General features: G+C 42.6%; 1 protein-coding gene across 12 annotated transcripts in view; it reads right to left on the reverse strand.

The window, feature by feature from the left end:
* The window catches only part of LOC125715055 (uncharacterized), a 28,438-nt gene extending 3,219 nt beyond the window's left edge, over positions 1-25,219 (reverse strand). Inside the window, exons 1-6 of one of the 12 annotated variants that reach the window (XM_048986267.1) lie at positions 24,983-25,219; positions 22,572-22,874; positions 21,954-22,250; positions 21,379-21,424; positions 20,606-20,682; positions 18,536-19,062 (exon numbers count right to left, since the gene is read on the reverse strand). In XM_048986267.1, coding sequence (XP_048842224.1) covers positions 18,869-19,062; positions 20,606-20,682; positions 21,379-21,424; positions 21,954-22,250; positions 22,572-22,874; positions 24,983-25,043 — 978 coding nt within the window. In that variant the 5' untranslated portion in view covers positions 25,044-25,219 and the 3' untranslated portion in view covers positions 18,536-18,868. Of the gene's footprint in view, positions 1-3,032; positions 3,111-4,909; positions 4,931-8,553; positions 8,851-9,171; positions 9,475-11,573; positions 11,723-18,535; positions 19,063-19,502; positions 20,683-21,378; positions 21,425-21,953; positions 22,251-22,571; positions 22,875-24,982 lie in introns of those variants that run through there. The other 11 variants (XM_048986279.1, XM_048986275.1, XM_048986278.1 and 8 more) reach the window with 11 other exon arrangements.
* Between the last annotated feature and the right edge of the window lie 1,771 nt (positions 25,220-26,990).

Below are 26,990 nucleotides of genomic sequence, written 5' to 3' on the forward strand. Positions count from 1 at the left end.
GCAGGCAGACAGGGCAGGCGGGAGTGGGCAGGCAGGCGGACAGGGCAGGTGGGAGTGAGCAGGCAGGCGGACAGGGCAGGCAGGAGTGGGCAGGCAGGCGGACAGGGCAGGCAGGAGTGAGCAGGCAGGCGGACAGGGCAGGCGGGAGTGGGCAGGCGGGCGGACAGGGCAGGTGGGAGTGAGCAGGCAGGCGGACAGGGCAGGCGGGAGTGAGCAGGCAGGCGGACAGGGCAGGCGGGAGTGGGCAGGCGGGCGGACAGGGCAGGTGGGAGTGAGCAGGCAGGCGGACAGGGCAGGCGGGAGTGAGCAGGCAGGTAGGGCAGATGGGAACAGGCAGGCGGGCAAGCAGGTAGGGCAGGTGGGAGTGGGCAGGCAGGCGGACAGGGCAGGTGGGAGTGAGGAGGCAGGCAGACAGGGCAGGCGGGAGTGGGCAGGCAGGCGGACAGGGCAGGTGGGAGTGAGCAGGCAGGCGGACAGGGCAGGCAGGAGTGGGCAGGCAGGCGGACAGGGCAGGCAGGAGTGAGCAGGCAGGCGGACAGGGCAGGCGGGAGTGGGCAGGCAAGTAGGGCAGGTGGGAGCGGGCAGGCAGAACCAGCTGAGACATCCTTTTCACACTCCACCCATCAGATTTAGAATTTAGTTATTAACAAACAGATTAACAAAATGTGTTCTCTGCATTTAACCCACATGTGAGAATGTGATATAGTAGGGAACAGCTAATTCAGCGACCAGCAAGCAACACCTTGCTGGTCGGATATTCAAACCTGCAATCTTGCCACTACAGTTGCACATCCCTAACCATTAAAACACGACTGACCACAAGATGCCTCAGGGGGAGTCAGGGAGAGAGTACAAAAGAAACTAAACACACACTCACATACACCGTTCACACACACCGCTTAGTCATATCTGCAATGATACAATCAATGAAAATCTACCGTTCTGTCCACAAATGTGATGGAACTTGTAGGCCTACTTATCACATGCTCACTGTGGATCTATACAAGAACTCTATCGGCACTCAACTGCTCATCTTGCTAGTCCTGGATGCAGAAGGTTGAATTTCAGACCGTATTTTAAACCACTGAAATTTTGACAGCGTATTTGTAAAGCGAAAGTAAAAGGACTGAATATTACCCCTTGAATTATGAAAATGGCATTAAAACACGTTGAATGTTTCCAACTAAATTTGGTGTCTTGAAATTTATTTTGAGGCAAAAGTTAATTAATTGAATTCAGGTGATTAAATTAAAAAAATGAACTTTATAAACTGTATATTTTAGAACTGAACTGTGGAAGTCGAATCTTTTTTCATTGATTAATTATTTTACTAATGAAATTACAACTGAAATATTTTCAATGGGGGCGGCATGGTGGTGCAGTGATAGCACTGTTGCCTCATACCTCTGGGACCCAGGTTCGAGTCTCCTCCTGGGTCACATGTGTGTGGAGTTTGCATGTTCTCCCCATGTTGTTGTGGGGTTTCCTCCGGGTACTCCGGTTTCCCCCCACAGTCCAAAAACATGCTGAGGCTAATTGGAGTTGCTAAATTGCCCATAGGTGTGCATGTGTGAGTGCATGGTGTGTGAGTGGGTCCTGTGATGTGCTGGCCCCCCATCCTGGGTTGTTCCCTGCCTCGTGCCCATTGCTTCTAGGATAGGCTCCAGACCCCCCGTGACCCAGTAGGATAAGCGGTTTGGAAAATGGATGCATGGATATTTTCGATGTTTAGATGTAAACTATAATGAGATGTAAATTATAGCCCCAAATATTATTAAATGCAATGTGTTTTTTTTTTAATTAGCTTAATTCAACATGTTTTTTTGCATCAATGGCTTTTGTGATTAATTTACATGCATAGAGATTAGGGATGTAACAATACACTCAAATTACGATTCGATATGATTCACAATTCTGAGTTCACGATGCGATTTTCTCATGATTTTTTAACACAATGATCTACAGACAAATTTATCCAAAAATATTCCTACTGTATATTCATCTTTCATCTAAGCCTCGCATGTGCAGCTTTTTAGCGTGGTTTGCCCTTTTAATAATCTTCGCTCTGGCGGTGGTGAATTGAGCTCACTGTGGTGCCGGTGGACATGCTGAAGCATGTTCATTGTGCTATTTGTGCATGTTATCAGTCTTTTACAATGTTTGCACACAGTTTTTGTCTTGTCTGTGCTTTTCTCGCCTTTCTCATTTGTGATTACCGGAAAGCTAAAATGCTGTCACACCGCCGATTTGAGATCAAGTGGTGCGTCCATCCATCCATCCATCCATTTTCTGAAATTTCTTAATCCCACCTGGGGTCACGGGGGGGGGGGGGGGGACCAGAGCCTATCCTGGGAGCAATGGGCACAGGCGGGAACCAACCCTGAGCAGGTGCCAACACACCACAGGGCGCACACAACTACAGGGCCTATTTAGACTCACCAATCAACCTATTCTGCACGCTTTTGGGAGGAAACCGGAGCCTCGGGCAAAAACCCACATGAACATAAGGAGCGTGTGCGAGCTTCACACAGAAAGGAGCCACACCCAGCCCGGGGACCGAACCCTCTTGCTGTGAGGCAGCACCGCTAACCACTGTGCCACCACACCACCCGGCGGTGGGTCCTCAATTTCAAATTCGCTCACCATCTCACGTTCGGTCAAAACCAAAAAAATAACGTATGACATCGACGTGAATACGCAGTGGCATCTGATTTTGAACTGACATTGTGAAAGCAAAAGTACGATTGCATCAGTGTTTCTGTTAAAGTACTGTGAAGTACTCCAAAAATAGTGATTCATTTTCCACATCAGCCGGTTTATATTGATATATGTTTACTTCGATTTCTAACTGATTCGCGATTAATCATTACATGCCTAATAGAGAGCAAAGACTTATATCCTCACTTCCAGAACATAACCTGGACGTAAGTTGATGGATAACGCTGCTATGTGTACTTCGAATTCCACAAATAAAACCAAATATTGAATTTCATTAAGAGAGAGTCAGTCTGGTCAGCTGTACTGTGTCTCACCTGCTCTCCTCTTGATTATCACCATGACAACAACAGCCACACACACAGCTCCGAACACAGCAACTCCAGACACAATACCTGCCAGGAGAAGATTGGAGAGAGTGCAGAACAATCAGCTGTAGATGTGTAACATTGCTGTGTTGTGCTGTGTATATTTAACCATAATCATAATGACTATTCTGCACATTAAATGTGAAATTATAGTGTATAGTGTATGGTGTATAGTGTATAGTGTATAGTGTACACTAAAACTGCACTACAGTATCCTGAAGCTGAGAACGGCCATGCTTGCAATTATTTGCTTAATGCCATTATCCTGAGATAATGAGATAATTGTCTCTGAATAATTACAATGATAAACATTGTGACGCTGCAGGGTAGTCATGCCTTATGCAGTGCTGCTCGTACATGTACTGTAACTGTGTTATTCAATGTGTGCATCCCTGTGTTTAATGTTGGAATTAAGTGTTGCAGCTGTGTAGTGTTTTACCGTGACTTGCATTTCATATCCTGCCACTAAGTTTCACCATGGTCCTGGGAAATGCTATGACATCACCATACACAACAATAAAAATACTGAAATTTGATATCAACAGACCTTTATATAAACACCCACATTCAGATCTAAAGAAATGGTCTGAATCCTTGAGGGTTTATTCCACTCAATGAAATGTTCTATTTACATATTGGCAGACATGCAAAGCAACCCTTAAATATCAATTTAAACTGTATATAAACTACAAGTCCCATTTTTATCTTACGCTGCCATGCTGCTAAATCATCTCACTATCTGAAGAAAACGAGATTTGTTATTGTGTTATCTCGAGATAATGGTGCTAAAAACTGGCTGTACATGGTACACACTTTCATTCATTATCATGAATGTGATCAGGTTTACCCTAATGCCCCTTTTACTTTCCACAGAAATCATCCATCCATTTTCCAAACCGCTTATCCTACTGGGTCGCGGGGGGTCCAGAGCCTATCCCGAAAGGAATGGGCACGAGGCAGGGAACAACCCAGGATGGGGGGCCAGCCCATCGCAGGGCACACTCACACACCAGTTACTCACACATGCACACCTATGGGCAATTTAGCCACTCCAATTAGCCTCAGCATGATTTTGGACCGTGGCGGGAAACCGGAGTACCCGGAGGACATGAGGAGAACATGCAAACTCTGCACACATGTGACCCAGGCGGAGACTCAAACCCGGGTCCAGAGGCGTGAGGCAACAGTGCTAACCACTGCACCACCATGCCACCTCTCCACAGAAATCATTTCGCATTATATTTATGCATTATATTTATCTGCTCATGGCCTATTGGTTGACAGCCAGTTTCCAGGCATTAACGTCATTGTTGAGGAATGCCATGGTGATTTGTCATGTTTAAGTTTGTTTCCTTAAAGCATGATTTTAGGTCCATTTCAAAACCTCTAGTCATGCCAGCACCTTCTCATGCAATCCAGTACGGTTGGGGCCATTCTAGAATGCATTGATCAATTCCAATCCAAATCAGGAAGCCGGAACTGGAGTTGGAATTTCAATCTTCCTGAACTTCGAATTCAGTTCCAATTCTGTTCCCCATAGTTTTTTGTTCCATTTCCTGATTTAGATTGGACTTCATGAATGCATTCTGGAGTGTGCCTGAGCCCGCAATCCAGTATAACCGTATATTTGTTGAACTTGACCGCTGGCCTAACTTATTTGGTTAATCAGTATCTTATAAAATGTATGAACTGGTTAATAAACAATGATATGGACCAGCTGAAGTGCTCCTGAATTTTTAATTATATTACTGTTCATTAGTATATATATTAGTATATATTATTGACAATAAAACATATATGTGGTAATAAAAGCAAAAACACTGTACCTGCTGTAGTAGGACTTCTGTCTGTCAAGGAGAAACAGAGGCAGTTACAATGTGACTTAAGATATATGAGGATATAAGTAAATCACACTGTACAATAGAAACAAGATTTTGTATGGAGCTTTACATGGTCTCGGTGGAAGTGAAATTTAAAGCTTGATATGCCTATAACATCAATAAGAATGAGAACATGTTGGGATTACAGTCAGTCTCGTTTGTGCTGTGTGGTGAGCCACTCAAATCAGTGACCCATGACCAGCGACTGAGGCTGAGCTTTCTGACACTGGGCAGTGTGTTTCACTCCAGGATGCCTTGGTAGTCTTGAGACGTCATTGTGCTCAAGGCTCCTCGTGCCAGATGCACCAAAGCAGCCCCAAAACGAAACCGAGCCCCCTCCATGTGTCACAGTAGGTTTGTGTTCTTTTCTTTTAAAGCTTCATGTTTCCTTCTGTAAACACAGAGCTGATGTGACTGGCCAAAAAGCTCCAGTTTTGTCTCATCAGTCCAAAGGACATTCTGTCATTCTCTCCCGGAAACTTTGGGGCTCGTCAACATCCATTTTTTGAATGTTTTTCCGTCAATAGTGAAGCCCTCCTGGGTTCTTCCATGGAGCCCATTATTTTTCAAAATGCGATGGATGGTGTGATCAGAAGGTGACGCACCTTGACCTTGGAGCTCAGCTTGAATGGTTTTAGATGGTTTCATTGGCTCTTTTTCTATCATCTGCACTATCCTTCTGATCAACCTGGGGTTGCAGGTTCATATAGACCAGGGGTGCCCAACACGTCGCTCGTGACCGACCAGTAAGGTCTCCTACCTTAAGGTATATGCATTGTATTTATAGTCAGAGGCGTAGCACAAAATTAAATGGTCCTCCAGTACAAATTATGGGCCCTACACACAAGCAGTCTCCCTTGACTCACCAGTCATTTTACATTTAAAGATAAGATTTCCAAAAGTGATAGACACTGAAGTTTATACCCCAGTAAATGCCCTTTGACGGGTTTTCTTGGGGGCAAAATCACTGATGAGGTCTTTAAAGTCCAATTTTCTTGCCATTTGACTTTCAATGGAGAGAAGGGCAAGGCTGTTTAATCTATTCTGGCTCATTGTTGATCTCAAGTAGTTTTTAACCAGTTTCATCTTGGTGAAAACCCACTCACTTCCAGCAACAGTGACAGGTAAGGTGCAGAAAATCCTCAATACAATGCAGATTTCTCCAAAAATGCTCTGTAGCTGCTACTTTTATATGGCATTAAGGAGCTGATGAGGTGATAGGTTATGAGGAAATGTGGCATTTTATGGTGTGTTTAGGAGTATCTCAAATTCAACTGTGAGATCTATTGGGCAAGTTCATCTCAGAGCCCGGCATGTTGCCTTGATTTGTTCTCCTGGCATATCCGCCAACCTCAGAATAGGTGCAGAGTATTCGCATATGGTGGCTGTGGTCTGGAATCTTGCACTCAAATCACTAATGATGTTATCAATTGCAACAAAAAAAACACACTGTTTTGGAATGTCATTTCTGCATTACACTCAGTCTCATCTTCTTGACTCCTCCTCTCATCAGGCATACATTTCCTTTTCCCTTTCCGCTTCTCTTGCCTCTGAAATTGAGCAGGGTTCTCCATGGCTTGGGCTACTAAAGAGGCTTCAGTGAGAAGAGAGTCCCATTCATCAGGAATAGCCCGTCTTTCCTCCTGTAGAGCCTTGATGTTCGCAGCCTGAATATCCAAAGAAATATCTCCTGCCCGAAGTATAAGGTTTCGGTTTTCAATGCACTGTAGTACCTTTACCCACACAGTGAGTAGAACAACTGCATCGAAGACCATTTGCCTCAGACTTGGCTTCTCTCGTAAGGTTGCATGTGTCTAATACACCTCCTAGTGCCACCAGAATAGAGGGTAAATGTGTTGCCACAACTCGTACAGCAACAATCCGTGCACCCCATCGAGTGTCAGACAGACGATGAAGAGAGCATCCAGTTTCTTTCTTCAAGATTGCCCATCGCTCTGGACTAACACTGAAGAAATTGTAGAGGTGATTAACACTACCAAAAAATGTTGCGACCTCCTGACACGTTTCAGCTGCATGTACACCCATCAAATAGGGAATGGGATGCATGCATGAGCTTGCATGCCTTTCAGTTTCCCTGACATGTTGGCTCCATTAGCATAACCTTCTCCTCTACAGTCCTCTAATGGCATGCCACTGTCTTGCAGTACAGCTTGAATCATTTCAGAAATTTGGATATTTTCTGTTGTCATTATGATGTAAAAAAGGCAAACACAATTGTTTGATAATAAATGGCTTCACCCAACCACTAACCACGAGTGACAGAGAGGTTATTGTGTTATCATTCATATTCTCTGAAAAATGGCCAAAACATCACAAATTCTGCCAGGGTATGTAAACTTTTGAGCACAACTATATGTGTGTATGTGTGTGTGTGTGCCCTGCCCTGATCTATATGAACCTATGACACTGAGCTTATTAAGCAAATATTAGCCTGTTAGTATGTTATGACATATAATAACTAATAAATATTCATTTATTTTTAAAATTAGTACTATTACAATGGCGTGGTATGCAAACAACAAGTTATTTGGGCTTTACCTCAAATTACAGATGTAACCAAGGCATCACTTAAAGTGTATTAGACGTTCTATCAATCGTCATGCGGTTTTTAGCACTGACAATCGCGGAGGTATTCAGGCAGTTTATACCCATGAGATTTAATTTCATATAGGCTGTTTTCACATTTGTGCTCACCTTTCTTGGAAAAGGTGACTTCCCTCATTTTGCTTTTTCTCTTGTACCTGCCTTTCTTTTCTTTCCTGACAGCCTGATTTCACTTTCTTGGACATGGGCATTGTCAACGGCAAGGCTACAATGTGCGCTATAGCCAAAAGAACGGAACGATAAGTAAAATGCGTCTAGTTAAAAAGCTCGCTGATGGCACACTAAACCATTTTGTGTTTTTGCAAGGGGTGAGGGGTGGTCTGTCCTCAGACACTATATACAGTATGTAGGATCCATCCATCCGTCCATTTTCCAAACCGCTTATCCTACTGGGTCGCGGGGGGTCCGGAGCCTGTCCCGGAAGCAATGGGCATGAGGCAGAGTATGTGGGGTACAAAATTCAATCCATCACTCAACCGATTTATTCAACCAAAACATTCAATTTACATTAGTTAGCAACATTCATGGTGACCTTTATTTATGATAGTAATATTGAAAGAAAAATTAAATTCCAGACTTCTCAAGGGCCCTCCCTTGACTTGGGGCCCTGGTAAGACAGTCCCACTTTTCTCTCCACTACGATGCCCATGTTTACGGCCGTCTGAAATTTTTGACTTCCACAGCTCCCCATGGCAGTGGCGTTCCCTCATGTTGTCTCATATGTGCAGTTAGGGTAACTTCTGTCTATAAACTGCTTATATTGTGTCTGTGCCCCGTGATGGACAGCCTTCCTGTCCTGGGTGTCCCCAGCCTTGTACTCTATGCTGCCTTGGATAGACTCCAGCTACCCTGACCATGGTAAATGGTTAGAAGATGAACTGGTGAAATTAAATTCTCAGGTTCATATTAATACTTCATTTCCACACTACCTTTATGAATATCATTTTCAGTGTAATATTTCTTACCAGGGAATGTGCTGCTGTAGCTCTGTGAGACTTTCACTTCCCCCTTATCAGCCAGCTGACATTTCCACTTCCTGTTGTTGTCTGTCCACTGAAGTTCAGTTGTCAGAGTGGAGTCGCAGGAGGACGCGTGTATCTGGTATCTGGGATCTCCCTGCAGATCAGTGCCTGTGTCATTTACCCACCTCAAGGTCAGACTGTTAAATGGCTGTTTATTACACTGCCCAGGACCACCATAGGTGTACAGGAGACACCGTAGAGTCATGTTGCTGCCGGGCATCAGATCGTTTAGTGGAACAACTGAGAAAAAAGCAAGAGAAATGACAGGTGCATAAGAATATGATGAGAACACATGTACAGCCGGTAAATCAAAATGTTGTACATGTTAACATTTCAACAACAAAGGGGTTTTAAGTGGCTGAAATATAAACAGACTTTATGCACATGGAAGAGCTGGTAATTAGATCAAACCTTGAAGAATATTTTCTCTTGTATATTTTTACCAAGAGTTCATGGATTACTTCTCAAATAATTATACTTTTAATGAATCAGCATGCATTAATTATTTCAAATACATCTTAAGAACATTAATAAAATTATATCTAACAATGAAGTTTATACCTGTGAGTAGAGACAGGTAAACTACAGCATCAGCTCCACGTTGCGTTCCATGGATAATCTGCCTACAGGTGTAGGACCCAGCATCCGCAGTGCTAACTTTATGAATGTGCAGAGAGCAGTCAGACCCCATTGTAATTTTCTCATTTCTGTGTGAATTATTAACCAGTTGTACTAATTCCTGATGTATGCTCTGCGCATAAAGCCACGTAGTTGAGGAGCAGTTAGAATGAATGACATTGTTACATGGCAGAGTAACATCATCTCCCACTCTGGAGTTGACAGCAGTGAGCCCTACACTGACACCTGGAGGAGAAAATGGAAGCAAAAAGAAATGATATTCACTTTGTATTCCTCATGATAAAAAAATCCCCATTATTCCTACAAAGATAAGCAGCAGAGACACACAAAGGGAAAAGTGACTGGCAGCTGATTCTGGTTTTGACATGAACTGGATTTGAATTTGTTTAAAGAATTTACTGCATAATTGTTTGTTGGGTACTGAAGCTTTAAGCAGAAGATGACATGAATCAAGACTACAAACAGCATAAAACCTGCTCCCTGAGTGAGTCATATACTTCCTTAAAACTGAAGGCTATTCTTTTATTTACTTCTTATTTATACAGAACAAAACCCAGAACTGAGAAAAGCAGACAGGAAATGTTCATCAGTGTAAGATATTAATAAACATTAGACAGTCTATTGTTTAATTACCTAATTAAAGACTCCTGAATGAGACTAAAACAGATATAGGTTCAAACCTATGTTCTATTTGTTATAAATCAGTATAAACCCAAGTCACTTCCTGATTTTCATATTTTCCATTCTTGATATTTATTGCTCTATTATTTAAATAAGTATATGTAATGTCACTGTGATGGGCTGGCCCCCCCATCCTGGTTTGTTCCCTGCCTCGTGCCCATTGCTTTCGGAATAGGCTCCTGCGACTCAGTCGGATAAGCAGTTTGGATAATGGATGGATGGATGTAATGTTATAATTAAAGTACCTAATTAATTAACCTCTTTTACAGTTTTTCTCGCTCACTTTGGCACAGTTCATGAAACATACTTAACATTCTCAAGAGCATTTCTCAAAGCAGTTCATGCAGACAGCAAAGCACTATGGTTTAGCTGCAAAGGCCTGTAACATACGCAAAAGTTTCAACTCATGTCTGAAAAGCAAATAATTCCACTGATGAACTAGTCAGTGCAAAATGAAAAGTACAATCAGTATCATTTTACTCACAACAGTAAAAATGTTTATATTGTCAAAATGTCAGTGTAAGTACAGTCTGCTCCTGGGCTCATTCCCACTGACTGATCATGTTTCTTTTTTTTAGTATATTTTTTTTTATTGCCCACCACCACCCCCCCACAACTTTGTTATACATTAAATTAAAGGTACAGTGTAAAGAGTGTGGCCGCTACGAACTTACCCGTCCTAGTACAGCAATTTAAAAAAAAAAAAAAGGGGGGGGGGGGGGGGGGGGGGGGACCCCGACACAACAATCGTAACAATAACAGACATGATCATGTTTCTTTAATAAACTGACACTTATTCATGTCAAAGACTCCAGTTTCATTATTACAAGCTCTGCATTACACTATGCAAAGTTCATTGGCCAGATAAAGCATTTGCATGCACATGTAACTTTTTCAGATCTCAAGACGCAGTACAATAGTGAATAAAAAAGTCGCACAGTTCTGCATAACACAAGAAGAGCATCATGGCACTACCTGACAACCAAATCATGCACCATGGGAACCGAAAACACAATGGCATAGCACTGCAATTTATGGAGTATATTTTTAAATCATTTTCAAAGCTTGATTAACTTTTGTATGTGGTGGCTAACGCAATTGGGAATTACACTCCTTGTTTCGCAAATGTTAATTGCATTTGGGAAATCCTGCGAAGCAGTCAAGAAAAATTGTAAGACAGTTTAAAGCAACCATGTTGTCTCTTAACATCAGAGCCATGCCTATAGGAGCAGCTGTGGCTCATAATTTAAGAGACAAACTCTCAACCTGCTCATTGATGTTATTTGGTAACATCAGTTTTGGCCAAGGATTGTTTTACAGGCATCTGTACATCACTGAATTAAACCACACATGGATAATTGCTGAATAAACACGAGTCTTTTTAAACATCAATACACTGTAGATATGGTGCATAATCATAAACATTTCCTACAGATATTTGTGCAGATGACATGCTTTTGTAGTATTGGTATTTTGTAGAACAAATCTGTTAACTGTTGTCTCTTCAAAAAAATCAGCCGTTCATAAAATATGGCGTTGTTAAGAATATGTCCTTAGTAACAACATCCTTAATGAATGTCTTGTGATTTTAAACATTATAACATTCTAAATATTTCCACATTGATAAAATTATTTTCTCTTACCCATGGCATGATATCCAGTGATTAAGAGCAGCCCAACAAGAATATATTTCACTAGATTCATTTTCTCTCTGGTTCGCTTTTTCTTCTATGATATATTTCATGTGAACAGTGTCTTAGTGTGTGGTGGAAGCTGCTTTTAACACTGAAGCTAAGGTATCATTTCCTCAGTGAAGCTGTGTATGTAGGTGGGGATCGGGATGGTTTTCCTAGTTGAAATGTTGACATTCTTTAAGTAGGTCATGTTTAAAATAACATTTAAAATGCATTTAAAAATTTCACACAACCTTTCACAGTGGTAGGATTCCATTGATGGTCTGTTTTACTACCCTTTCTTACACCCTTATACAACAGCTCAGGATTTTAGTACTGCATGCCTCTCCTTTCAAGCCAACAGAATTAGCAGAATAGTTAGTCAGCAACCAGGGACCATTGACTGCAGAGGAACAGGCCAATCTCATACGACGGATCGCGGGGGGTCCGGAGCCTATTCCGGAAGCAATGGACACGAGGCAGGGAACAACCCAGGACGGGGGGCCAGCCCATGTGCCGGGTGCGTTATGATCTTAGTGGATCTGTTTTGGCAACATGAGTAGTGTAGTTCTTGAACAGATGGGAGAGAGATCCCAATGATTTTCTTCGCCGTCCTCGCTACTCTCTGAAGTGTCTTCTGTACAGCGGCAGTGCAGCTACGGTACCAGACTGTGATGCTGCTGGTCAGTATGCTTTCAATAGTGCCTCTGTAGAAAGTTGTGAGGACAATAGAGGGGAGGTTTGCTCTTTTCGCTGTTGTGCCCTCTTCACAAGAGAAGTGGTATTTGTGGTCTATGTCAGGTCGTCCATGATGTGCCCTCCCAGAGACTTGGTGCTTCTCACTGACTCCACACTGTTGCCATGGATTGTAAGTGGCCGGTGTGACATGTGCTTTCTTCTGAAGTCGAGGGTCTCTTTGGTGTTACTGACATTCCGTGCCAGGTTGTTTTTTTCCACACCAGGCAATGACTTGGTTAACTTCCTCTCTGTATGCGGAGGAGTCGTCATTACTGATGAGTCCCACTACTGTCGTGTCATCTGCGAATTTTATGATGTGATTCGAGTTGCAATTTGCACAGCAGTCGTGGGTCAACAAGGCAAATAGTAGGGAGCTTAATACACAGCCCTGGGGAACCCCAGTGTTCATGATGGTGGGTCTCAGAGGTGTTTTTTCCAAGACATACTGTCTGGGGTCTGTCTGTGAGGAAGTCTAGTAACCAGTTACACATAGGGGTGTTGATACCTAGCGGCTCCAGTTTCTTTACCAGGTGTTGTGGGATGACAGTATGGGAAGGCAGAGCTGAAGTCAATAAAAAGCATCCTCACATGACTGTTTTTATTTTCCAGATGGGCCAAAGTCAGATGGAGTGCAGTTGTTCTGGCATCATCAGTGGAGTGATTTGGGCAGTATGCAAATTGAAGTTGATCAAATGTAGCAGGCAGTCTGGATGTGATGTGATTTTTGACTAACCTTTCAAAGCACTTCATCATGATGGGTGTGAGTGCTATGGGGCAATAGTCATTCAGTGATGATGTTGGTGATTTCTTTGTGCAGTGCATACTCCAGTGCTCCAGTGTGCTGACTCGTCACCTGCAGTTAGGGCAGCCGGAAATTGCAGAGGGGTAGTGCAGAAGCCTGCCTGGGTGGAGGAGATCACCGAGATGATATGGGGGCTAACTTTGCCTCCAGCCAGGCACCAGCAGGCACCGGTCCATCTTTGCTGGGGATGTGGACAGCCAAGCCACTTAGTCAGATCTTACCCAGCACAAGCTAAATCGGCGGGAAACGGTGCGGGGTCGCAGTAGGTGGGATGCTGCAGGCCCCCACTACTGGGGGGACAGGGCAGACCAGATGCTTTGCTGGACAGAGAGGATAGGAAAAAGGTGGCTCTGCAGGAGATCCGGCACAGGAGTGGCAGCGATCTGGATGAGCAGCAGCAGGAACAACTGTGGCAGTTGTTGCTGGAATTTCAGGACTGTTTTGCCTGCGATGACGGCGAGTTGGGGCAGACTTCCCTTGTACAACACAGTATTGACTCAGGGGACGCTGCACCCATACGGCAGCGTCCATGCCGTCTTCCGTTGGGCCGACAGGAAGTTGCAGAGCAGGATCTAGTAAAGATGTTACATTCTGGCATAATAGAGCCTTCTTAGAGCCCCTGGGCATCTCCAGTGGTCATGGTCCCTAAGAAGGGGGGTGAGTGGCGCTTCTGCGTTGATTACAGGAAGGTGTTACAGGTGCTGGAGAGGATCAGGGCAGCAGGGCTGAAGCTACACCCCCCGACAAGTGCAAGCTCCTGAGCAGGGAACTGACCTTTCTGGAGCACAGGATAGGCTGTGAGGGGGTGGGCACTGTAGAAGAGAAGATGCGTGCCATTCGCGAGTGGCCCACACCTGCAGATCACAGAGGCCTGAAAAGCTTTTTAGGCTTAGCTTCCTACTATAGGAAGTTTGTATGAGGGGTTTTCCTGCATTGCAGTCCCCTTGTACAAGCTTCTGCAAAAGGACCGTCATTTTGTCTGCTCAGAGGATTGCCAGGCAGCTTTTCGAGCTCTACAGGAAGCCCTGACTATCTCACCCATCCTGGCACCCCCTGACCCCGACTTGCCTTTTGTATTAGACACCGATGCGAGTGGGAGGGGGTGGGGGCGGTTCTGTCCCAGAGGTGGCCAGATGGGGAGCGGGTGGTGGCCTTTTATAGCAAGGCACTGAGCAAAGCAGAGCGGAGGTACCATGTTGCCCACCGGGAACTGTTGGCTGCAGTCTCTGCCATCAGGAATTTCATATGTTACCTGAGTGGTCGGCACTTCACCCTGCGCTCTGATCATGCCTCCCTGCAGTGGCTGATGTCCTTCAAAGAGCCAGAAGGGCAGGTGGCTCGTTGGTTGGAAGAACTTCAGAGCTATGAGTTCATGGTGATCCACCGTGCAGGGGACCAGAATGGCAATGCTGACGCACTGTCTCGACGCCCATGCAGTGCACACGAGTGCAAGTATTGCGAGCGGAGGGACACCAGGGAAGGTGAGCTTAGCTCTGGGACAGGTGAGATGGTGCGTGGGGTGGCCACGCAGGCATGCAGAGAACTGCAGGGGGTAGGGGTTGCTGAGTGATGTGACCCAGCCCTGCAACTTGTTATGCTATGGGTGGGCACACAGTGGCGGCTGTCATGGGAAGAGGTGGCGGTCCTCTCCTAGGTCGTCTAAGGGCTATTCCTCTTTTTGGTTTCTAATTTACAGTCATTATCATCTGACTTTGTAACAGGAGAGGCATGATTTGTACATTATATGAGCAGGTAGTTCATTTGCATCAACCATTTTGGTTATTTGTGGGCAGCAACTGGGCAAGATCTCAAGCTTGGGCACAAATGCACATTAACAAGATAGTTCCAACATGTCCATAAGCCAGGTTTGATAAATCCAAGTCTTTTTCTGCATACTATTTTTTTTTCTTTTGTTGAAGCTGTTTTTCACTCATTATAATTGAAACAATTTTTTTTTAATCGATGAGTATTTTACCCAAATTGATTTGCCTACATGTTTCATACATTAACCTAAAATCAAGTCTGTAAACAGCTTAACCTACACTACTCAACTACCACTCTACATTAAACCTAAGTTTGAAGTTTAATTGTATTATCCTTCACTTGACTGCAGCAAAATCTGTCTGGTTGACATGAATGTTGGCAAGCTAATGGCAAGCTAAATTGTCTTTCATAAGGCTTACTTGATGTCCTTAATTCCTAATTCTTACTGGCTCTTACTGCTTCGTAATGCTGGCAATCCTAGTGTAAGTACCATGTTGACCCAAATATAGGATGGGGATATTTTTTCCTCAAAATAGGTCTGAAAAAGTTGTGTCCTCTTATATTTGTGCTATGGACAAAAATGGGAATAGATGACGGCAAAAATATTTTATAAGTGTTTCGGCTTACCATAATGATTCCAATTTTCCGTAAGGTTACTTGTGTGCTTGAAAGTCAAAAAGTATGGGTGTCACGCTAGACGGCAAGTCTGGAAAAGCGTGTGTTTAGCGTGTATCCCTTGGTGTCGTGTTAATTGTTGGCTTCCCAGGCTGGGCTGCTGCTTTAAAAGACATTTTAAAAGAGCTGCCTTATCATTTATTAATATGGTCAGGGGCATTGCTGGAGATTTCTCATGAATCATATCATATTGGGCCCACCAGCCCAGACCATTCCAGTTATTTTCCAAATATTTCTTGGCCCCCTGTCACTCAGGGGCCCTTGGGATCATCCTAACTTTTCCCTATCCTTAGGGAACCCCTGAACATCGTTCAACCTTTCTCCTCAATGCATAAATGATTTTTTTTTTATAAAGGTAAAGATTTGGAATTCCAAAAACTAAACTTTTCTAAATTAGTTGCTAAGAAGTAGGGGGTCATCTTATAATCGGGGTCGTCTTATATTTGGGCCAATGCCGTAATTTGTGGAGAACATTAAGGCCAAATGCATCTGCATCCCTGTTTTAAGATGATGTGAGGGGAATATATGGCTCTTGAAGGAACAAACAGGCACACTTAGGTTCGCTTCTAAAAACTATTTATTACAAGCAATACAAAATAACCTTGCATTAAAATCAATACCAAGACATTGGATCAAAGACAATGCAAAATAATCCCATATCACAAGTGATATCTAATAAATATAGTTATATACATATGTCATTAACAAGAATAAAACTGAAAATACATGAGATTACAGTATAGGTGTATATATAAAAAGGGTGACAATGAAACATGCATACATAGAAAGTGCAAATTGATATTATTGTTATTGTGATAATTGATTGAATCAACACATTGACACAGCAAAGCTATTCACACTCAGACGTGCCATCATCACCTACCCTCACTCAGACTGGGGAGCCCTTTTCAGTCCTGGCAGGAGACCAACACGTAAGTCCCAAGAAAGTGCCGGGCGATGCGCGCCCTATACCACAGCTGAGCTCCAACCAGCACTGAGATCTCCCCCTTCCTTTATACTAAATTTTGGGCATTACATGTGGGCAGGGGACGAGCTGGCCAGGCTCATACCCCCCACCCCAGGCAACGCGTTCTCAAGTTTCCAATTTTGTCCGAGCAATGTCGCCTGCAGTTTCAATTGGGACGTTTCTATAATCAATGTATCCCCTCCTCCTAAGGATGGGGGTAAACGTTTTACACACACTGACTAATTAGATGCAGTACCTAAAATAATTAAAGGAGTGTCCTTGAGCAGTGCTTTCCCTCCCCATGAAGATAAGGCAGGTGTCTCATACACTGACCAGTGGCGTACAAAACATATTGAGCAGCACCTTTCCCTGTCTCCAGTAAGCCCCTCTAAATCCGGGGAAACATGGTAAGTGTGAGGATCACGGGTGCGGACGGGCAGGCTGGCAGGAAGGAGGCAGGGAAGGATCAGGCAGGCAGGCGAAAGTCGGGGGAAAATGGGGATTTATTGCGGGGCAGGACAGAACAGAACACTAGTACTGACATAAACTAACATCAATGACGGAAAAACACCAGGGCAAGATGTGGACTGATATAGAACGAGACCAGGCAAAATAACAGGGTGCAGCTGGGTACGATTGGGGAAGCACACGTGGATAATCAGGGGGGCGTGGCACACACGAGGAGCGGACGGGCCGGGCATGACAGTAAGGCTTCTTTCACATAAGATAAGAATAATCTGAAACCAGTCATTTGTGAAAAACAAGTTATATAAGTGATCAGAGAGGGAAAAAAACATGCTTATGTGGTTTTATCCTTAATACTACAGGTGAATCATGGAGAACGTATTTGATCAGTCCATATACGATCAGAATCAATCAATGCCTCAATCACCTCATATGTATGACAGTAATAGGAATATAATGATTAATTCTAGGCAACATATTCATCTGCAAGTTCATCCTAATGCAATCCCTAATAGAACAACTTGCCTCAGTCTGCCCCCCCCCCCCCCCCCCCCCCCCAGTTGAAATGCTCTAGAACCTTCACTGGGGATACTGATTTATCGGTAGGGGTCTAAATCCAAGGTCCTGTTACATTTGTTTGAGTTGGGGACAGCCCAAGTTGTCTGTAATGAGGGTGGATTGCTATTCTAGTCCATATAAGTGTGTTTATCAAGTTGCTCCCCCCACGTGTAGGAATGGTACTGTTATGCCGTTTACCCGAATAAATACAACTGGACACGAGAGTGACTTTCGCAGTTTCCCCTTTTACTTATCCCTGCTCGCCAAAACAATTACACACACGCACCACAGACCAAACCCACAATTCTCACTCCAGTTTTCCTAATGTGTACAGAACAGGTACGAATGCTACAGGATTATTATCGGATCCGTTGTTTTCAGTGGATCATTATTATCGTTGGCTGTGAAATGAAGAGTTTGTACTTTGGTAGGTTTGGAGTGCACACCGAGATTTGGGGTATCCACAAGGATCACGGGCTGTATATAATCTTAATGACATAGGGAAGTGGTTTTGTTATTGTGCTGTTGTGGTACCATGATCCAGAGCAGGTGCTGAGCGCCGTCTAGGCTACAGGACCCACCACCAACCCCCAAAATTTTTCACTGCATCTTATTTTTAAACCAATGGGTTTAGGACGGACTGTGACATTTAAGAGCATTGGACTGTTCTTGACCAAGATGATGATGTCATATGGGCTGAGGCTGTTTCCACTTAGGTTGAGGTGAGCTGTGAGTGTAAATACAATCATATACAAGATATTAAAATGTATTGGTAATACTGTAACTTGAATAAAATGATATAGCAGGTCCTTTCAATGCCGGAATAAGTTGTCTGTCCTGATAGAGGTGTACTCAGTTAAGCTGTTGATTTCTGGTGCTACGATACGGTCTAGGGGTACATCATAACAGACGAATAGTGTATAGTTTGGAAGAGCTGGGAAAGATTAAACTTATTACAAGAAATGTGCTTTCAATGGGATTTATTTAATAATAGTGACTGGTGACGGACAATTGGCTCAGACGTGGATATTGCCAAAGCAACAAACAAAACACCTCTACAGGTACCTACTCCACCAAAAAAAGAACAACTCAAAAACAATCCACTATATTAACTCCCTAACTGACCCAAAAACAAATATTAAAAAGAGTAAAAGAAACAATGGCACCCATATCCTACAGCCCGAATAAAAAATGACAGCTAAAGTAACAAACAAAATCTCTAATCTATAAATGGATCCCAGGTAAAACAAAACCAAGGAAGGGATCAAGCAAAAATGTACAGAAAACTAGCAGATTTCATACAACGAAAATCCAAAAGAATGTTATATCTGAGAGCGCACTGGCTGCAGTGTGGTGAAAACTGTCTTTTGAAGAGTCGCAGCAGAAATAATCCACCTCGACTGAACCCATGAACATCCAGGCAGAGATGCATGAACATGTGAAGTGGATCCATGGATCGTAGTTTAACTTGAAATTTGATGACATGTGACCTAAACCACGGGGGCAATACACAAACATTATAAACACCTACACACCATAACAACAAACACTTATTCACCCTATCACTGGTTTGTCTCTTTCTTCTAGCTTGGATTTTATGAGGCCAATCACAGCATAGAGCACAGAATCAGGAGTCTGTTACCTTATAAATGATACAATCAGATTTCATAAACAATCCAAAGCGAAATCTGTAAACTGAATATTACTTTAGAAGTCTGTAGAGGACATGAATAAACTTTTTTTTTTCTTTTCATTACTTTGAGATCACGACATAACCAAAGTTGTTTTCTCGAGATCACTACTTATTTTTCTCTTGTGATCTCGACATAACCCCTGTCACTTTCCCATGATCTCGAGGTTTAGTATTATCCACATGGACGAATGCATCAGATTTTACTTTGATCGTGGACTGTCCAAGTCAGAATCATAATCATAATCAGATGACTTTATTAATCCCGGAGGAATCTGCTCACATTGCGACTGCACAATCACATATAAACACGAAGACAAGAACAATACAAGTATAAAAATAGCAATTAAGTGTAAAACAAATCACGGCACTGTTAAACATTCGAATAAACAATTGAACAAATAAGAAAAAAATGTCATAGTTGGTCATTCATGTCACGATCACGGCGGAGGTAAGCGGCGTTCGTGCGGGCAGGCGTGCAAGGAGCAGGCAGACAGGTCGAGATCGGGGCTTAATCAGGGAAGAAGGACGAAGGAACATCAGGCAGGAACAAACCACACAAGATGCACAATGACGGACAAGGGGAACAGGTCAGACCAGGACTTAAATACACAAAGACTAATCAAAGGAAGCGGACAAAGCTGGAGACGGTCAGGGAAGCACACGTGGGTAATCAGGGGGCGTGGCACACACGAGGAGCGGACGAGCCGGGCATGACAATTCATTTATTGAGGAAAATGATCCAGTGTCATAAACATGTGAGTATATGAACAGAACAGAAGTATATGAGCCTTTCTTTCAATGTTTTGTGTGCAACAAAACATTTTCAGTAGATCTTCATCAGTCCTGCCCAATGGCTTGGGGAATTTTAGCCCAAAATTGCATCAACTCAGGGATGTTGCTGGGTTTTCTCAAATTAATGGTGTGCTTCAGGTCCTGCCACAACATTTCTATTGGGTTGCGGTCATGACTTTGACTTAGCCATTCCAAAACCTTTATCTTATTCTTCTTCAACCTTTGGTAGAATGACTTGTGTGCTTTGGGTCGTTGTCTGCTGCATTACCTCATTTCTCTTGAGATGTAGTCCACTGGCAGATGTCCTGACATTTTCCATTATAATTAATGAGTCATATTTATGCAGGAACATGGAAAATTCTGTAGCATTCACTAACTTTCAAGCACCACTGTACCAAGTGGGGAAGAAGGTGCAGTTCAAATTGTCTTGCTTTTTTCATAATCATATTAATATGTTCCTGAATTAATAATTGTTCTAAGTAATTACTGTACATTACATACTACTACTTTATGAGAGGTTTACTCTAGTCAGCTGTACTGTGTCTCACCTGGTTTTCTCCTGATTATCACCATGACAACAACAGCCATGCACACAGCTCCAAAAGAGCAACTCCAAGCACCATACCTGCCAGGAGAAGATTAGAGATACTGAGAGAGTGAAAAGGGTACATTCAGCTGACAGATAGTAACAGTGTAAAATTTGGTGTAGTGCTGTATATATATAGCCTGTCATTGTATATTTTGTCACTGATGACTGATTATATTCTTCAGACTAAATGTGTGTGTATATATAGGTCTGGAAAAAAATCAAGAGACCACTCTACATTTTTAAAAAATGTGCATTTTTAAATCCTGGTTTAATCTGGTTCTGCTGTCAGAAGGCTACACTGCGAGGCAGGCTGCTTCCATGCTCAAAGTTTCTAAGACAGCAGGACACAAGAACAAGGTGAAGCAGGAGACACTGGCAGTGACCAGAAAGCAGCCAGGTTGACCATCAACTTATCTGACAGTTTCTCATGAATTATAGGATGACATCAAGTGACCTTCAAAAGGAATGGGAAACATTGAGTGCAGGTATGAGGTGCACTGCTAGGCTCCTAGAAGCAGGACTGAAGTCCCATAAAGCAAGGAAGAAGCCCATCATTAATGAGAAACAGGATAGAGCCAAGCTGGAGTTTGCAAAATAATGTATTTCACACAGGCACATATCTACAGTATGAATTGAGAAATAAGTGAAACTGAAAATTTTGCTGTGGTCTCTTAAATTTTTCCTGAGCTGTAACTACAAGTGCAGCTGGTAATAAAAGTAAAAACACGGTACCTGCTGTAGTCGGGCTTCTGTCTGTGACTTGTAGAAGAAGCAGAAACTGTTACAATAATACAAACATTACCCTGTACTTTATAAACAAAAGCAGAATCCAGTAGAATAAAAATGCAATTATGCTAGTGATCATGATCTATAAATATTTATTAAATATTTATTTTATCGACTTTCAGCCTGTTACTCAGTAACTAGCAGTGCTACTTCTAATGTCCAAGGTTTGGGGTTCGAATCACACCTCTGCTGTATGTGTGTGGAGCTTTACATGTTCTCCCCCTGCCACAGGGGTTTCCTCATGCAGTCTCATACGTGCAATTGCATTAACTTCTGTCTCTAAACATATTGTTCTGATTGCCCATATTGTGTCTGTGCCCATATTGTGGACTGCCATCCTGTCCTGGGTGTCCTCAGCCTTGTACTCTAAATATGTTGCCTTGGATAGACTCCAGCCCTCCCTGCTGCCCTGACCATGGTAAATAGTTAGAAGATGGATGGGTAAAATTAAATTCTCAAGTTTATATTAATCATTTCTGCACTACCTTACTGAATATTATTTTCAGTGTAATATTTCTTACCAGGGAATGTGCTGCTGTAGCTCTGTGAGACTTTCACTTCCCCCTTATCAGCCAGCTGACATTTCCACTTCCTGTTGTTGTCTGTCCACTGAAGTTCAGTTGTCAGAGTGGAGTCGCAGGAGGACGCGTGTATCTGGTATCTGGGATCTCCCTGCAGATCAGTGCCTGTGTCATTCACCCACCTCAGGGTCAGACTGTTAAATGGCTGTTTATTACACTGCCCAGGACCACCATAGGTGTACAGGAGACACTGTAGCGTCATGTTGCTGCCGGGCATCAGATCGTTTAGTGGAACAACTGAGAAAGAAGAAAGAGAAATGACAGGTGCATAAGAATATGATGAGAACACATGTACAGCCGGTAAATCAAAATGTTTTACATGTTAACATTTCAACAACAAAGGGGTTTTAAGTGGCTGAAATATAAACAGACTTTATGCACATGGAAGAGCTGGTAATTAGATCAAACCTTGAAGAATATTTTCTCTTGTATATTTTTACCAAGAGTTCATGGATTTCTTCTCAAATAATTATACTTTTAATGAATCAGCATGCATTAATTATTTCAAATACATCTTAAGAACATTAATAAAATTATATCTAACAATGAAGTTTATACCTGTGAGTAGAGACAGGTAAACTACAGCATCAGCTCCACGTTGCGTTCCATGGATAATCTGCCTACAGGTGTAGGACCCAGCATCCTCAGTGCTGACTTTATGAATGTGCAGAGAGCAGTCAGACCCCATTGTAATTTTCTCATTTCTGTGTGAATTATTAACCAGTTGTACTAATTCCTGATGTATGCTCTGTGCATAAAGCCACGTAGTTGAGGAGCAGTTAGAATGAATGACATTGTTACATGGCAGAGTAACATCATCTCCCACTCTGGAGTTGACAGCAGTGAGCCCTACACTGACACCTGGAGGAGAAAATGGAAGCAAAAAGAAATGATATTCACTTTGTATTCCTCATGATAAAAAAATCCCCATTATTCCTACAAAGATTAGCAGCAGAGACACACAAAGGGAAAAGTGACTGGCAGCTGATTCTGGTTTTGACATGAACTGGATTTGAATTTGTTTAAAGAATTTACTGCATAATTGTTTGTTGGGTACTGAAGCTTTAAGCAGAAGATGACATGAATCAAGACTACAAACAGCATAAAACCTGCTCCCTGAGTGAGTCATATACTTCCTTAAAACTGAAGGCTATTCTTTTATTTACTTCTTATTTATACAGAACAAAACCCAGAACTGAGAAAAGCAGACAGGAAATGTTCATCAGTGTAAGATATTAATAAACATTAGACAGTCTATTGTTTAATTACCTAATTAAAGACTCCTGAATGAGACTAAAACAGATATAGGTTCAAACCTATGTTCTATTTGTTATAAATCAGTATAAACCCAAGTCACTTCCTGATTTTCATATTTTCCATTCTTGATATTTATTGCTCTATTATTTAAATAAGTATATGTAATGTCACTGTGATGGGCTGGCCCCCCCATCCTGGTTTGTTCCCTGCCTCGTGCCCATTGCTTTCGGAATAGGCTCCTGCGACTCAGTCGGATAAGCAGTTTGGATAATGGATGGATGGATGTAATGTTATAATTAAAGTACCTAATTAATTAACCTCTTTTACAGTTTTTCTCGCTCACTTTGGCACAGTTCATGAAACATACTTAACATTCTCAAGAGCATTTCTCAAAGCAGTTCATGCAGACAGCAAAGCACTATGGTTTAGCTGCAAAGGCCTGTAACATACGCAAAAGTTTCAACTCATGTCTGAAAAGCAAATAATTCCACTGATGAACTAGTCAGTGCAAAATGAAAAGTACAATCAGTATCATTTTACTCACAACAGTAAAAATGTTTACATTGTCAAAATGTCAGTGTAAGTACAGTCTGCTCCTGGGCTCATTCCCACTGACTGATCATGTTTCTTTTTTTTAATATATTTTTTTTTATTGCCCACCACCACCCCCCCCTCTTCGGAGGACAACTTTGTTATACATTAAATTAAAGGTACAGTGTAAAGAGTGTAGCCGCTCCGAACTTACCCGTCCTAGTACAGCAATTTTTTTTTAAAAAAAAGGGGGGGGGGGGGGGGGGGACCCCGACACAACAATCGTAACAATAACAGACATGATCATGTTTCTTTAATAAACTGACACTTATTCATGTCAAAGACTCCAGTTTCATTATTACAAGCTCTGCATTACACTATGCAAAGTTCATTGGCCAGATAAAGCATTTGCATGCACATGTAACTTTTTCAGATCTCAAGACGCAGTACAATAGTGAATAAAAAAGTCGCACAGTTCTGCATAACACAAGAAGAGCATCATGGCACTACCTGACAACCAAATCATGCACCATGGGAACCGAAAACACAATGGCATAGCACTGCAATTTATGGAGTATATTTTTAAATCATTTTCAAAGCTTGATTAACTTTTGTATGTGGTGGCTAACGCAATTGGGAATTACACTCCTTGTTTTGCAAATGTTAATTGCATTTGGGAAATCCTGCGAAGCAGTCAAGAAAAATTGTAAGACAGTTTAAAGCAACCATGTTGTCTCTTAACATCAGAGCCATGCCTATAGGAGCAGCTGTGGCTCATAATTTAAGAGACAAACTCTCAACCTGCTCATTGATGTCATTTGGTAACATCAGTTTTGGCCAAGGATTGTTTTACAGGCATCCGTACATCACTGAATTAAACCACACATGGAAAATTGCTGAATAAACACGAGTCTTTTTAAACATCAATACATTGTAGATATGGTGCATAATCATAAAAGTTTCCTACAGATATTTGTGCAGATGACTTGCTTTTGTAGTATTGGTATTTTGTAGAACAAATCTGTTAACTGTTGTCTCTTCAAAAAAATTGTTAAGAATATTGGCTTAAGGCATTGTTAAGAATATGTCCTTAGTAACAACATCCTTAATGAATGTCTTGTGATTTTAAACATATATAACATTCTAAATATTTCCACATTGATAAAATTATTTTCTCTTACCCATGGCATGATATCCAGTGATTAAGAGCAGCCCAACAAGAATATATTTCACTAGATTCATTTTCTCTCTGGTTCGCTTTTTCTTCTATGATATATTTCATGTGAACAGTGTCTTAGTGTGTGGTGGAAGCTGCTTTTAACACTGAAGCTAAGGTATCATTTCCTCAGTGTGACCTTATTTACAACACATAACATTAACACCACACATGACATTATGGTATAACACAATGACAACACGATTCACTACATACAGCTATATACATTGTTTACATTTGGCATCGGTCTAGGTAATCCAGTCCCGGTATCACTAACAGCTCTGGCTCAGGTGATGAGCTGAACACAAGCTCTACTGGGGTCCGCAGCTCATGGCCAAACATGATGGTGGTGGGGATACAGCTGGTGTTCGCCCCCAATTCTGCGTGACAAGTCCATAGGACCAGGGGAAGGTGTGCATCCCAATTGTGCTGGTGCTGGTAGGTGAGGATTGCTTAGTTGTGTGGATAAGGTACGATGAAGCTGCTCAACCGGCCCGTCATTCTGAGGATGGAGAGGGCTGGTGTGGCTCTGCATGCTCCCCAGCCACTGGCACAGTTTACCTCACACCTGTGCCCTGCAGGTTGCAGAAACCTGGCTGTCCCCGGCATGGCTGGCTTCAGCAGGCACACATGCTGTTGCAGGGAAAGCACTCAAAAGTCTTTTGGGGCAGCTCATCCAGCACTGACAGAGGGAAGTAAAGGCAGTCCCACCATGCATAGTCCTCCAGCTTGGCCATGAATGCCCCAAACTTTTGAAGGTGTGCCAGTGCCGGACCCCGAGCTGCTCCCTCATCTTCTCCATGCTCTGTCTCCGGCCAGGTCGCCACTCTAGCACAGTGGTATGGGCTCCACTGTCACCCAGTTCCTCAGGAGAGAGGCTTAGGAAAGTTTAAAGTGCCTGCTTTTCCAGCTATATTGCCGTTTCTTTGGGGAACCGGCTGTTGAACCGCCTCACTAGATGGTCCTGGACAGGGTAGGGTTCCAAGGATCCTGTTCAGGCTTAGTGGGGCAGCTTTAGGGGGTTCTTTGCTGCAATCAGCTGCTTCCTCGCGTCATGCTACCCCTGGTTACAGCACTGTCAGCTGGGCAGGTGGGGTGGTGCTAGCGGTGTCCAGTATCCCCAGGAAGCAGGAGCTCTCAGTTTCTGTGGGTCTCCTGAGGTTTGCTGTACCCCCTTGGCGGCAGATTGCCAGAAGCTCTTCAATTTTCTTTCCTGAACTCTTTCACTTGCATCCCCAGTTTTGACACTAGTGTACCACAGGTACCAGACATAATGCACAGAAATTATGAGCTGGACACAGAAGTGTGGGAAAGCTCAAAAATAGCTTTTACTGTATGTACGCCAGTCGTATTCACAACTTACACTCTGCCCACCGTGCTGGTTGTCCCAACTACTCATATGCTACACGGTGGCCACATGCACACCTCATTTACATAAACCACATAATGTTACCACTACACATGATGTTATGGTACAAAACAATAGCAAGACAATAATGGCGAACTACACGCAGCTATTTACATTCTTTACAAATGGCATTGGTTCAGCATACCACCATGCTACTTCATGGGTATCCCCAGTCCAAAATATTTTCTTGTAAAATCTTTACCAACCAGTCTAGTTGTCCACTCATTTACATTTTACCATTGTGTTTATTTATAAATTTTGTTTCAAGTGCCATAGAAATTAACTAAATAGACTATTACAAACAAACACATTATTGAATAGGCATTAGTGTCAGTTCTTCCCATGAACTGAAAATGTCTGTATTTGCCATTAATTGTACTAAAAATGTATTAGGTGTCCGAATATAATATGGTATAATGGTGTTCTTGTTATTGCAAATATTAGAAGGGAACAAGACCAACAAGACTATTTTCACTTTTATTTTTACTGTTGACACTTCTTTAAATGTCTTTGCACTTTGCCATTTCCATTAAATTTATGCTTCTCTATGCTGTGGATGAACAGG

The sequence above is a fragment of the Brienomyrus brachyistius genome, chromosome 19, assembly GCF_023856365.1.
Source record: "Brienomyrus brachyistius isolate T26 chromosome 19, BBRACH_0.4, whole genome shotgun sequence".
Classification (NCBI taxonomy): domain Eukaryota; kingdom Metazoa; phylum Chordata; class Actinopteri; order Osteoglossiformes; family Mormyridae; genus Brienomyrus; species Brienomyrus brachyistius.